Source organism: Oryctolagus cuniculus, chromosome 14 (genome assembly GCF_964237555.1).
Source record: "Oryctolagus cuniculus chromosome 14, mOryCun1.1, whole genome shotgun sequence".
Lineage (NCBI taxonomy): Eukaryota > Metazoa > Chordata > Mammalia > Lagomorpha > Leporidae > Oryctolagus > Oryctolagus cuniculus.
Genome location: NC_091445.1, coordinates 67,026,155 through 67,040,303, shown reverse-complemented (window position 1 = coordinate 67,040,303; position 14,149 = coordinate 67,026,155). Strand labels below are relative to the sequence as shown.

At 41.2% G+C, this 14,149-nt stretch overlaps 1 protein-coding gene across 2 annotated transcripts in view; it reads left to right on the top strand.

Annotated features, from left to right (window-relative positions):
* The window catches only part of OXCT1 (3-oxoacid CoA-transferase 1), a 171,587-nt gene that overhangs the window by 67,156 nt on the left and 90,282 nt on the right, over window positions 1-14,149 (top strand). For both annotated transcript variants that reach the window (XM_002714003.5, XM_070056679.1), the window contains exons 8-10: window positions 3,535-3,642; window positions 5,516-5,630; window positions 13,704-13,798. In XM_002714003.5, the coding sequence (XP_002714049.1) occupies window positions 3,535-3,642; window positions 5,516-5,630; window positions 13,704-13,798 (318 nt within the window). The remainder of the gene's footprint in view (window positions 1-3,534; window positions 3,643-5,515; window positions 5,631-13,703; window positions 13,799-14,149) is intronic.

Sequence of the window (14,149 nt, the reverse complement as noted above, 5' to 3'; positions counted from 1 at the left end):
ATACACACATGAGAGAGAGAGAGCGAGTGAGCGAGCGAGAGAGAGCGACTGAGCAAGCGAGCAAGAGTGAGTGCTTTCATCCGTTTGGTACAGTCCCCAGACAGGGCCAGGTAGAAGCCGGGAGCTTCATGGGTCTCCCACATGGGTGGCAGGGGCCCAAACACTTGGAATATCTTCTGCTGCTTTTCCTAGGCCATAAGCAAGGAGCTGGATTGTAAGTGGAACAGCGGGGACCCAAGCTGACACCCATATGAGATGCCAGTGTGACAGGCGGTGGGTTTATCCTCTGTGCCACAACACTGGACCCTCTCTATTTCTTTTTTAACATACCCTCTTTGGTACATGTCTAAGAAATTGTGGATTTTATCATATGCCCTTCTATATGAGTATTTCCTAATTTTAAAGACTACTTACTTGGAGTCTATTGCATTTTTTAAAGTAACATTTGTAGGTTTCTCTCTTTCCTTATAAAATAAAAGCAAAAATATTTTATGACATAATCCCCAGATAACTGTTCTTAGCATTTGTGCTTCAGTTTTTATTTTGTAAGTATAGAAATAATTGTGATGAAGTACATACCTATAAATATTTATTCATTTACTTATACAAAAGTCTTACATTTTAATGTAACATGAAATTATGAGATGCCATTAATTATTATGAGAACATTATGAGATTCATCATGTGGATACCTCATATTTATTTTACAATTTCCCTATTGTTGACTACTTAAATTGTTTTCTACTCATTAGTATTATAATGAATGCCATGTTGGCAACTCATGACTGGAGCCTAGGGGGATTGCTGATGCCATAAACAAGAGTGTCAAATTGTTAAGTCAACAACAGGAGTCACTGTGCACTTACTCCTCATGTAGGATCTTTGTCCTTAGTGTGCTGTACATTGAGATTTAATGCTATAACTAGTACTCAAACAGTATTTTTCACTTTATGTTTCTGTGTGGGAGCAAACTGTTGAAATCTTTACTTAATGTATGCTAAACTGATCTTCTGTATATAAAGAGAAACGAAAATGAATCTTGATGTGAATGGAAGGGGAGAGGGAGTGGGAAAGGGGAGGGTTGCGGGTGGGAGGGAAGTTATGGGGGGGAAGCCGTTGTAATCCATAATCTGTACTTTGGAAATTTATATTCATTAAATAAAAGTTAAAAAAATAATGAATGCCATGATTTATATTTTTGGGAGTAATAAACCTTTGTATATTTCCTTAGGATAATGTATTTGTAAACCCATTTTTTAAAATCAAGAACTCAGAGGCTTGAATTAAAAAGGTATAAAGAGAGGCTGGCGCCGTGGCTCACTTGGTTAATCCTCCGCCTGAGGCGCCAGCATCACATATGGGTGCCGGGTTCTGTCCCGGTTGCCCTCTTCCAGTCCAGCTCTCTGCTGTGGCCTGGGAAGACAGTGGAGGATGGCCCAAGTGCTTGGGCCCTGCACCCCATGGGAGACCAGGAGGAAGCACCTGGCTCCTGGCTTTGGATTGGTGCAGTTCCGGCTGTTGCAGCCATTTGGGGAGTGAACCAACAGAAAAGGAAGACCTTTCTCTCTGCCTCTCTCTCTCAGTGTCCATAACTCTACCTGTCAAAAAGAATAAAAAATAAAAAATTTAAATATAAAGGTATAAAGATAGGAATGAGTCATAAAGGCTGAAAGTCCTACCCACTTGAAGAAGTAGCAGCAGCAGCTTGGCTGCTCTGCACGTGGCACCTCCACCTCCTCTTTACCTGGTCACTGACTAGGACGCAAAACACCAGAATGTAAACAGGTTTGGAGGGAAAGACATGGTGCAGTGGCAAGAAGTCCTCCTGGTTTCCCTGAGCACATCCCAGGTACATGTCTACCTCCTAATTCAACTTGAGTGCTCACATATTTGCTGTTTGTTCCTTGGAGTTTTTGATTAACCTTGATCTAGACTCTTCCATTTATCAGAGAGGATAGCTTTCATTCACTGTAACCTAGTCTTTTTCAGCTGTTTGGGAGCATTGCACAATAACTAGAATGTCTCCTGTAGTCTGTGGTGTTCTTTCTCTGTAGGAGGAAGCCTAGAGACTAGCATAAGGAAGACTACTTAGCCTTACAGACTTCTAGGTAGTCCCATTAATAATTTAGGAGACAAGGTTGATGTAAATCTCTTTGTATAAGTCAGTTCATTTAAGCAAATATTATTTGCTCTTTCTATGATGTCTATTTAGCTGAGTACTCAAAATTTAAGGGTATGTATTTGTGTTCAGAAAGCTGATTTTTGACCATGACAATCTGAGTTTAGTTTTTCTTGATCATTGTCATTCTGAATTTTTTATGTTGCTACAAAAATATTTTTCTTTTTTCTAAAATAACAGACCAACATAGAAGCATTGCATATTGCAGTAAAATGCCTGTGGGTTCTATGAATAACTTTAATTCATATTAAATTGAATATTTCTAGTTATTACTGAATATTTCCTTTTTGAAATTTCCATATTAAAATCAATTATCTGTAGTTAAGTAACATTATTTCAGTGGTTGCAGTTCTGTCATGATCCTAGGAAGCTAACAACAGCAGTAATTAAAAACTGTTACAAATAGCATTTTTATCGCTATTTAAAAAGTTCTTCAATTGACCAAGCAGATGTCGTTACAGATTTTTGTCTTTGATATGATAAATTCCCCATTAATTTTGAAAATCTGTTTTTTAAGGAATGTGCTTTCAAGTTTTGCACAGTTGAGCTGCAATTTGTGGAAGTTCAAACAGCTGTCCTGATAAACCATTCGACAAATTTGTAATAGAAGCTCTTTTAGGCAAACGCTAACTTCTGGAGCTTTATTTTCTGCTCAGCCGCATGCATTTGAATGACTCCGCATTTGTGGGTTCAGAAGATATGATATAATTACATACGTGTACAGATGCACATTCTCTCATATGTTTGTTGACATTGCCTATCTAACCTATTTTGGATATAAGGATTAATATACTTCACTTTTAAAAAACTGAACAGTAGGGGTGGACATTGTAGCACAATGGGGTAAGCCATGCTGAGGACACCTGCATCTCCAATCAGAGTGCCCCCTGCTTCCAGTTTAGCTTCCTCCTAATGTGCCTGGAAAGACAGGGGATGATAGTCAATGTACTCGGGTTTCTGCTACCCGCGTGAGAGACACGAATGCAATTCCTGGTTCCTGGTGTCAGCCTGGCCTAACCCAGACTGTTAGGGGCATTTGGGAGTGAACTAGTGTACGGAATCAATCAATCAGTCTCTCTCTCTCAATCTGTCTCCTCCTCCCTCCCTCCCTCTCTCCCTCTTTCTCCTTCCCTCCTTCTGTCTCTCTCTGTGTCACTTTTTCTTTTATTTGATCTTACCCAGAAGGCTGAGAAGCGATCACTCTTTCTTTCAAATAAATAGGTAAATTTAAAAAAAAGCTATACATTACGTGGCTTTTATTAACAATGGCATGTGCATCTTTAAAAAATAGTAATGAAAAGTTTAAGTTGTAACCATTTAATTTAAAAATACTGTTTTTCTTTTTATCTGTCTAGGTTGAAGAAATTGTAGATATTGGATCATTTGCTCCAGAAGATATTCATATTCCTAAAATTTATGTCCATCGCCTTATAAAAGGAGAAAAATATGAGAAACGAATTGAGGTAACCTACTTAGCTTCTTTATTAGTATTTAAGGATCAGATTACCAGAGGTGCTGTCCCTGGGTTAGAGTCATTTCACATGATAGGAGGTTGTTGCTCAGCAGGACGTCTTGCTTTGGATCTTGGCAGGAGCTTTCCATGGATTCATTGTAAGGGAATGTGATTTGCTTATCTGTGCTGCTGTTCAGCCTCACACTGCCTTGTCTTTCAAGATATATTCCACTATGCCCTATGTTTATTTAGGCTGTGTCTCTCAGGCTTCTGTTCCTGTCCTAAGTTACAACACATCGTTTTGGCTGGCTGTCTTTGAAGGTTGAGAAGGATAATGAGGTCTTTGGTAGTGACAGTGAGAGAGAGAGACAGAGAGAAAGGTCTTCCTTTGCCGTTGGTTCATCCTCCAGTGGCTGCCATGGCCAGCGCGCTGTGACCAGTGCACCATGCTGATCCGATGGCAGGAGCCAGGTGCTTCTCCTGGTCTCCCATGGGGTGCAGGGCCCAATCACTTGGGCCATCCTCCACTGCACTCCCGGGCCACAGCAGAGAGCTGGCCTGGAAGAGGGGCAACCGGGACAGAATCCGGCACCCCGACCGGGACTAGAACCCAGTGTGCCGGCGCCGCAAGGCGGAGGATTAGCCTAGTGAGCCGTGGCGCCGGCCCCCTGCTGGATTCTTAATGCTTGATTGTTCAGAAATGTGGATCACAAAGCTGCTTTGCCCTTGTAATGAGTACCATTTCCAATTAGTGTTGGGTTGTGTCCAGCTGGTAGGTACTAGATTGTACAAGGAATACACGGAGGCCAGTGAGAGCATGAAGAAGGACCAGCTGGGCCAGAAATGAGATGTAGATTCAGATGTGTCTAGGCCTCAGCAACTTAACAGGCGTGATGTAATAGACATATATCCATTACTCTGTGGATATACCACAGGACCCTCTGTAATCCAAAACTTGTGTCAGGGGCCTAGGGAGAAAGGGTGGGATGTTGGCAAACAGGACCAGAGTCTGTGTCAAGGAGGTCTTGTAATGGAGCTAGTTTCCTGGGGTGGTGGGTATTTGGTTAGGATGTCCATGTTCTATATCTATATGGTGCCTACCTCCACTCCTGACTCTCGTTTCCTGCTAAAGCACACTCTGGGAGTCAGAAGTTGTGGCTCAAATAAGTGAGTGCTTACTTCTAATGTAGAAGACCTGGATTGAGTTATCGATTTTCAGTTTTGGCTCAGTCCTGGCTGCTGCAGGCATTTGGGGGAGTGAAACAGTGAAAGGGAGTGTTCTCTCTCTTCTCTCGCTTTCTCGCTCTCCCGTGTGTGTGTGTGTGTGTGTGTGTGTGTGTGTGTGTGTGTGTGTCTGCCTAGCAAATAAATAAATAATGAAACATTACTCTTCAAAAAGTAAATTTCCTGCTGATTTCTGAACATTCCTGTCGCTTGAGTGATGTAGCAAAACCAGTCTGCACTCTGCAGGTGCAAATAGGCTACCAGCAACACCTGGTAAGCACCTTCTGAAGCCCTGAAGCACAGATTTCCAAGGATCTTTTCTTTTACTGTGCTCTGGTTCTCTCTCTGAGCACCCAGGGAGAATCCGGTGTAGGAACCTCGAGTCACAGTAGTAGTGGTCTGTGGCAGAACAGGGGAGTCCTGCGCTTCAAAGAGACCCAGCTGGCATAGCTCCCTCTCAGACAGATCTGACCTCTTGCATTTATTTCCTAAAGGATTATTTCTGTTCTCCAACGTGACCTACGTTTTTCTTTGAGTTCTCTTCAGTATTGCAGATTTGCCTGTTAGTAGCAATGAGAAAGAGTTAATTTTCTATTTCAGTAGTGATGAAATAAGATAGACCTTCAGTTATGAAGAATTGATTTCTGTTTCTTTTCAAGCGCTTATCAATACGGAAGGAAGGCGATGGAAAGGCCAAATCCACTCAGGCTGGAGATAACGTAAGGGAACGCATCATCAGGCGGGCAGCTCTGGAGTTCGAGGACGGCATGTATGGTATCCTTTATCTTTCAGAAACAGGATGGAGACAGAGCGCAAGCTTTCCCTGTGTTCATCAGGCTACTTGGCCTCCTGAATAGTGATTCAGTTCTGGTCCCTGGTAGCTTTGGAAGAAATGGATCATTTTCTAATAAAAAGTGGCATATAACTTAAATGATCATGATTAATGAAACTGGGATTATACTGTTTGCCTTCTTGAACTAAAATGGCAACCAAAAATTCACTTCACTGTGTTCCAAAATGCAGTGAGTTTCAGTACAGATTGGCAGCTAGCTGGAGATTATTGGGAAAAGGGGTTGCCCATGATGAGGGTTTCAAATCTCAGAACTACTAGTCATAAGTGGCGCTGTTTATTGGGACATTTGCATATATAGTCATTGGAACGTAAGAACCAATTTATTTAACAACTCTCTGCTTCCCTTGAGAGAGATCCTGTGGATGCACTGTTTTATGTCTAAGGATATTCAATGAATGTTCAAATTCTCCTTTACGTACCTTGTCAAAAAAGGAGTAGACATCATTTAGAACACTTAGTATTTGGATTTTGAATGCATATAAATAATAAACTGCTGGGAGCCTGCGCTGTGGTATAGAAGGTTGAGCCCTTTCCTGCAGTGTCAGCATACATATGGGTACCGGTTCATGTCCCGGCTGCTCCACTTCTGATCCACCTCCCTGCTAATGGCCTGAGAAAGCAGTGGAAGATTGGCCCAAGTGTTTAGGCCCCTGCACCCCTGTGGGAGAACCAGAAGAAGCTCTTGACTCCTGGCTTCAGCCTGGCTCATCCCCGGCCATTGTGGCCACCTGGGGAGTGAACCAGCAGATGGCAGATTCTCTCTCTCTCCTTCTCTCTTCCTCTATCCCTTTCTGTATCCCTCTATATCTCTGTTCTCAAACAAATAAATCTTTAAAAAAATAAACTGCCATTATGTTAGCTTTCAGTATATCAGACTTTTACCTATACTTGTATAATACAACTAATATATAACAAGTAATATATGATAGAATTAATATTTGTTGAATGGTAGATAGAATGGCATCTGGCTTTATTGTGTGAGCTCCCCAGCCCATGAATATCAGATTTTAGGCTGTGATTTTGACTGGAAGTACCTTCTTTTTACTTCCACCTCAAAATTTGTCCTTATTGTTTAAATTATACTTTGTGTTTTGGTGGAATTCCTGTATAAGCAAAATACAGAGTCAAAGAGGTTGATTCTATATAAGAAAGTTAGGCACTGTGCTTTCTTCTCTTCACCAGTCAGTTGACTTACATCTGGTATTTTATTTTTTTATTTTATATTTAATTAGTTTTTAACAAATTCAATGTGATTTGTAGATACAACTCTAAGAACAAAATGATATTATCTTCCTCCTTCCCTCCCTCTCTCTCCTTCTCGCCCTCTTTCCTTCTCCCTTCCTTTCTGTCTCTGTAGTTTTTGAGATAACATACTTTAACTTTACATTACAGTAAAAAGGCTTAACACTTCACCAACTAAAAAGTGTGAAAAGGAAAAAGACCCTAGTTTTGTGGGAATATAGACAGTGACTATAAACATTAACTGAATAGAAAATTGACCATTTCATCCAAATACAGTAAATGCTAAAGTAATCACGGATCATTAAAACTATAGTAGTATAATATTCTTAGCCATTGGTTTGACATAAGCATCAAGCATGCAGCGACACTGATACTCAGAGACATTTCTCTTTTTTCTTTCTCTCTTTCCTTTTTTTAATTTTAGCTCCCACATATAAGGGAGAACATGCAGTGATTGTCTTTCTGGGTCTGGCTTGTTTCACTCAACATGATGTCTTCCAGTTGCATCCGTTTTGTTGGAAATGGTAGCAGTGCATGCTTTTTTATAGCTGAATAATATTCCATTGTATATAAATATCACATTTTCTTTATCCATTCATCTGTCGATGGACACCTTGGTTGATTTCAAGTTTTGGCTATTGTGAACAGTGCTGCCATAAACATAGTGTTGCAATTATCTCTTTGATACATTGTGTTCAGGTCTTTTGGGTATATACCCAGTAGAGGGATTGTGGGATTATATGGCAAGTCTGTTTCTAGTTTTTAAATAAATCTCTATACTGTTTTCTACAGTGGCCTCATTAATTTACATGCTGCCACTGTATGTACTTGTTCCCCTTTGTCCATATCCTCACCAGCATTTGTTACTCTCTGGGTTTGGATTTTAGCCATTCTGACAGGGGTGAGAGGAGATCTCATTGTGGTTTTGATTTGCATTTCTCTGATGGCTACTGATGTTGAGCATTTTTTCATATATTTGGTGGTCATTTGTATTTCTACTTTTGAGAATTGTCTATTGAAGTCCTTTGCCCTTTTCTCAACTGGATTGGTTACTTTTTGTTGTTGAGTTTTTTTTTTTTTTAAGTTGCTGGTATATTCAGGATATTAATCCTTTGTCAGATATGTGGTTTGAAAATACTTTTTCCCATTTTATTTTGTCTCTTTCCTCTGTTAATTGTTTCCTTTGCTGTACAAAAGCTTCTGAGTTTCATATAGTCCAATTTGTTTAGTTTGGCTTTTGTTGCATTTGGGGGTCTTCTCCAAGAAGTCATTCTCTACACAAATGTCTTGGAATGTTTCCTCTACGTTTTCTTCCAGTCACTTTATAGTCTCAGGTCTTAAATTTAGGTGTTTGATCTGTCTTAAGTATATTTTTTATATGATGAGAGGTGTGAATCTAATTTCATTCTTTTACATATATACAGCCAGTTTTGCCAGCACCATTTGTTGAAGAGATTATCCTTATTCCACTATATGGTCTGAGCATTTTGGCAAAAGTCAATTGGCTGTATGCACATGGATTAATTTCTGGGCTCCCTATTCTGTTCCATTGATGTGTGTATTGGTTTTTATGCCAGTACCATGCTGTTTTAATTACTATAGCTTTGTAGTATGTTTTGAAATCAGGTATTGCGATGCCTCCAGCTTGGGTTTTCTTGCTCAGGTTTGCTTTGGCTATTCAGGGACTTCTGTGATTTCCATGTGAATTTTATTTTACTTTATTTAAACTTTATTTATTTATTTGAGTGATAGAGTTACAGACAGAGAGAGGGAGAGACGGAGGGAAAGGTCTTCCATCAGCTCATTCACTCTTCAAATGTTTGCAATGGTTAGAGCAGGGCCGATCTGAAGCCAGGACTTCCTTTTTTTAAAAAAATTTATTTATTTATTTGAAAGGGAGAGAGAAAGAGAGAGAGAGAGAGAGAGAGTGTCTTCCATCTGCTAGTTCACTCCCCAAATGGCTGCAATGGCCAGAGCTGTGTTGATCAGGAGCCAGGAGCTTCTTCCAGATCTCCAACACTGTGGAAGGGGCCGAAGCACTTGTGCCATCTTCTACTGCTTTCCCAGGCCATAGCAGAGAGCTGGAAGACCAGCAGCCAGGGCTAGAACCAGCACCCATATGGGATGCTGGTGCTGCAGGTGGAGACTTAGCCTACTATGCCACAATGCTGGCCCCTTTATTTGAATTTTAGAATTGTTTTTCCTAGGCCGGCGCCGCGGCTCACTAGGCTAATCCTCCGCCTAGCGGCGCCGGCACACCGGGTTCTAGTCCCGGTTGGGGCGCCGGATTCTGTCCCGGTTGCCCCTCTTCCAGGCCAGCCCTCTGCTGTGGCCAGGGAGTGCAGTGGAGGATGGCCCAGGTGCTTGGGCCCTGCACCCACATGGGAGACCAGGAAAAGCACCTGGCTCCTGGCTCCTGCCATCGGATCAGCGCGGTGCGCCGGCCGCAGCGCGCCAGCCGCGGCGGCCATTGGAGGGTGAACCAATGGCAAAGGAAGACCTTTCTCTCTGTCTCTCTCTCTCACTGTCCACTCTGCCTGTCAAAAAAAAAAAAAAAAAAAAAAAAGAATTGTTTTTCCTAACTATAAATAATGCCATTGGTATTTTGATAAGGGTTGCATTGAATTTATAGATTGATTTAGGTAGTGTAGTCATTTTAATGATACTGATTTTACTGATTCAGGAGCAAGGACTATATTTTTCCATTTTTGTGTGTCCTTGATGATTTCTCTCATCAGTGTTTGATAATTTTAATTGTAGAGATCTTTCCCTTCTTTGGTTCAATTTATTCCTAAATATTTGATTCTTTTTTGTGGATATTATAAATGGATTTGTTTCTTGATTTCTGTGAATTCACCATTAGCATAAAAAATAACTATTTTTTGTATGTTTATTTTGTAGCCTCCAGCTTTACTGAACTGGTTTATCAATTCTAACAGCTTTTTGGTTAAGTGTTTAGGTTTTTCCATGTATATCGTTATGTCATCTGCAAATGTAGATAATTTGATTTCCTCTTTTCCAAATTTAATGCCCTTTATTTCTCTTCCATAATTGCTCTTGCCAAAACTTCCAGTAAATAAGAGTGGTGAAAGTGGACACCCTTGTCTTGTCCCAGATCTGAGAGGAAACACTTTAGTTTTTCTCCATTCAGTATGATATTGGCAGTTTTGTGATTTATAGCCTTCATGATTTTGAGGAATGTTCCATTTATACCTAAGTTGTGGAGAGTTTTTGTTGTGAAAGCGTGTTGCGTCTCATCAGATGCTTTCTCCGCATCTATTGAGATGACTGTCTGGTGTTTGTTCTTCATCCTATTTAAGTGATTTGTGACACTTATTGATTTGTGCATGTTGAACCACCATTGCATTTCTGGGATAAATCCCACTTGATCATGATGTATGATCATTTTGATGTGGATTTCGATTGGTCTGTAGGGTGTTTGCTGCGATGTCTGTTAATCTGTGGGTTTTCCTTTCTATGTAACTTGATGCTTTTCTCTTACTGTCTTTAGGATTGTCTCCTTGTATTTAACTTTTGACAATTTTATGAAAATATACCTTGGAGAAGACTTTTTTTGATTGAGTCTACTTGGCTTAATGCATCACCAAATAAGACGTTTAACAGATAAAAAGCAAATGAGACCCCGGCTTAGTAGGAAGGTAGACAATGGCTATAAATAATTATCAAATGTATAAATGATCGTTTCACTCATATACAATTTTTTTGGTCAATTAGTCATTCCTGCCTTTTTCCTTTTCTTCTCCTTGAGGAATATCTCTAATATGTTTAATAGTATCCCATTTTTCATGTAGAGTTTCTTCATTCTTTTCTCTTTATTTTTGTCAGATTAGGTTATTTCAAAATTCTCGTCCTTCAGGTCAGAAATTCTTTCCTCCACTTGGTCTATTCTGTTAAAGCTCTCCATCATATTTTTTATTTCACTGATTAAAGATTTCATCTCTAAAACTTCTATTTGGTTTTTCTTAATGAGCTCTGTCTCCTTATTAATATTTTCATTCATGTCACTCATTGATTTCCTCATTTCTTTAGCCTGTTTAATCTGTATTCTCTTGTATCTCATTGAGTTTCCTTACAATAAGTATTTTGAATTCTGTATCTGCTGTTTCATATATTTCCTTCAGTTCAGAATCTAGTTCTAGAGGAGTATTGTGTTCTTCTGCAGACATCATGCTACCTTGCTTCTTCGTGCCTCCAGTGTCCCTGTGTTGCTGTCTGCCCATCTGGTGTATTTGTACCATTTTCTTTATGGAGTAGGTTTTATTGTAGGAGAATTTATGGCTTAAGTTTGAATGCCGGGTATCACTTGGCTTGTTGCTCTTCTGGCTTTGGCTTTCAGTGAGCTCAGGAATGTAGTCTCTGAGTGATTTCTTTTGTCTTAATCAACGTCAGTTTTGTCTATAAGTGCCACAGTGGTCTAATCTGCTGCAGTTTGTAGGGATAGAAGTGTGGCTTTGAGATGAATAAGGGTTTTCTTGGGTGTGTATCTTTGGTCCACAGAGTTCTGTGTCGGTTTCCCTGGTAAATGTGATAGCCAGCGCCTTGCTCATCGTGCTGAGGGAGCTGAGGGTGGCTGCCTCTTTGTCCTCCTGGCAAGTGTGAGTGATGCCAGGACTGTGGCACCAGTTGCTGTGGCTCTAGGGCTGGGTAACACATATGGACCCTTCCTCAGGTGCTTCTGGGGAAGTCCACCTGGTGCTGTGGCATAACCAATAGCCCTAGTCCTAGGACTAGATGTAAGCTGAACCCTTTTCCAGCCCTACAGGGTGACTACAAGGTATACAGGAGATTTTACTCTGAAGGTTATGAGTCCAGGGACATGGAATGCAGGTCGGTTCTTCCCTGTGTCCACCAGGTAGATTCCAGTGGCACTGAGAAATTTAGAATGAATTGTCACAGTCCTGGTGTTGTAGGGTGTAGTGGTGTCATTGCCCAGATCTCCCAGGGTGGGAGTGGATCTTTTACAGGCTGCTTCTGCTGGGAGCCCCTTGCTCATGTAGAGTGCATGGGTGTAGCTCTGGGGCTTCACCCAAACTCCCACAGTTGCTGGATGAAGGGATGTTGCATTGACTTTGACTATGGTGGTGATCAAGAATGCACTGCTTGACATTTTGCTGTCTAGTACGGTGCTCTGCGTGAGTGGGGGAGGGGAAGTACAGCAGCTTCCCTGCTCCAAGCTAGCAGTTGCTCCGACCTCAGTCAGCTCTCCAGGCTAAGGTTCAAGTCAGTGGGTGACTGTGGAGTTCCCTGTCAGCTAAACGTGCATGCGCTGGGGCATGTGGCAATCTTTTCCTACCTTAGTGTGGTGGGATGGCAGCTCAGAGCTGGCAGCTGGGCGTGCTGTGCAGTTGGCTGCAGCCGTTTGTCTGTCTTCTCTTTTCTTGTCCCAGAGTTGTTTTTTTTTTTTTTTTCATTAATTTGCCAAAAATTTACATAAGTCAAACCCTTGGAAATGTAGTCCTTCCCTTGTTCATTTCATAACCCAGGGCAGCCTAGTTAGTGTGGCTGTATCTTATTTGGCCACCTTGGATCTTGCCCTACTTGACTCCAAATACTCTTAAGTAGAAATTTTGGTATTGTCAGAAAACTTTTATGAAATTTAAAAATGGTAGCCCCTTTTAGGGATTCTTTTAAAGATTTATTTTATTAATTTGGAAGAGTTACAGAGAGAGGTAGAGAGAGAGAGAGGTCTTCCATCCACTGGATCTCTCCACAGATGGTTGCAACGGCTGGAGTGGAGCTGAGCTGATTGGAAGCCTGGAGCCAGGAGTTTCCTCCGGGCCTCCCATGTGGTTGCAGTGGCTCAAGGATTTGGGCCATCCTCTGATTTCCCAGGCACATTAGCAGGAGCTGGATCAGAAGTGGAGCAGCTAGGACACAAACTGGTACCCATATGAGATGCTGGTGCTGCAGGCCAGGATTTTAACCTGTTGTGCCATAGTGCAGACTCTTCAGAATATTTAATTTTAATTTATTTTACTTATTTATTTTTTGACAGGCAGAGTGGACAGTGAGAGAGAGAGAGAGAGAAAAGTCTTCCTTTTCTGTTGGTTCACCTCCCAATGGCTGCTGCCACCGGTGTGCTTCGGCCAGTGCACCGTGCTGATCCGAAGCCAGGAGCCAGGTACCTCTCCTGGTCTCCCATGCGGGTGCAGGACCCAAGCACTTGGGCCATCCTCCACTGTCTTCCCGGGCCACAGCAGAGAGCTGGCCTGGAAGAGGAGCAACCGGGACAGAATCCGGCGCCCGGAGCGGGACTAGAACCCGGGGTGCCGGCGCCGCATGCAGAGGATTAGCCTATTGAGCCGTGGTGCTGGCCTCTTCAGAATATTTTAAATCATCTTTATTTTGTGAGTTTTGAATAGTAAAAATAATTTTAAATGAAAGTAGAGTCATGTTTTATAGTAAACCAATCATAATACATCAAACTTCCTGAGCCCATTAATGAAAATAAAATGTCTTTCATTTTTGTTAAAATGACCTCTTAGCTAGCTTCTGAAGCTACCACTTTGATATCTGTGGGACGTGTTATTGAAAAAGCTATGACTAGTTAGAAGTTTTCTTTTTGAAAAATTGTAAAATGGTGCCCTTAGGGGGATTGAAGAATATATTCAGTTATTATATTCAGAGTAAGTTCCCTTAAATAAGGCTTCTGTTCACATTTATGTATGTAGAGCTTTACAGCATAATCTCTTTGCATTTTGTATGTTGGCCCTTAACATCTTTTCTTCTAGCTAATCTGGGCATAGGGATCCCTCTTCTGGCCAGCAACTTTATCAGCCCGAACATGACTGTTCATCTTCAAAGTGAAAATGGAGTCCTGGGTTTGGTAAGATGGAAATTGAAGTTTTCTTTAATTCTTTTTTATTTATTTTTTAGTTATTATAGTTTGCCAATTTAGAAAATGTGTAATCTTTTATTATTTCTTAGTATATCCTAACCATTAATGCAACAAAAGTTGTACATATAATGTATATCCATTATTTAAAACAAAAGTAATAAGGAACAGGTGTTTACCCTAGCAGTTAAGATGCCCACCTCCCCCATCAGAGTGTTTGTTTCCTGGCTCCAGTTCCTGAACTTGGCTTTGGCCAGTACAGACACTAGGAGGCAATGGCGGTGACTCAACTAACTGAGTCCCTGACACCCTCATCGGGGGCCTGGATTGTGTTCCCAGCTT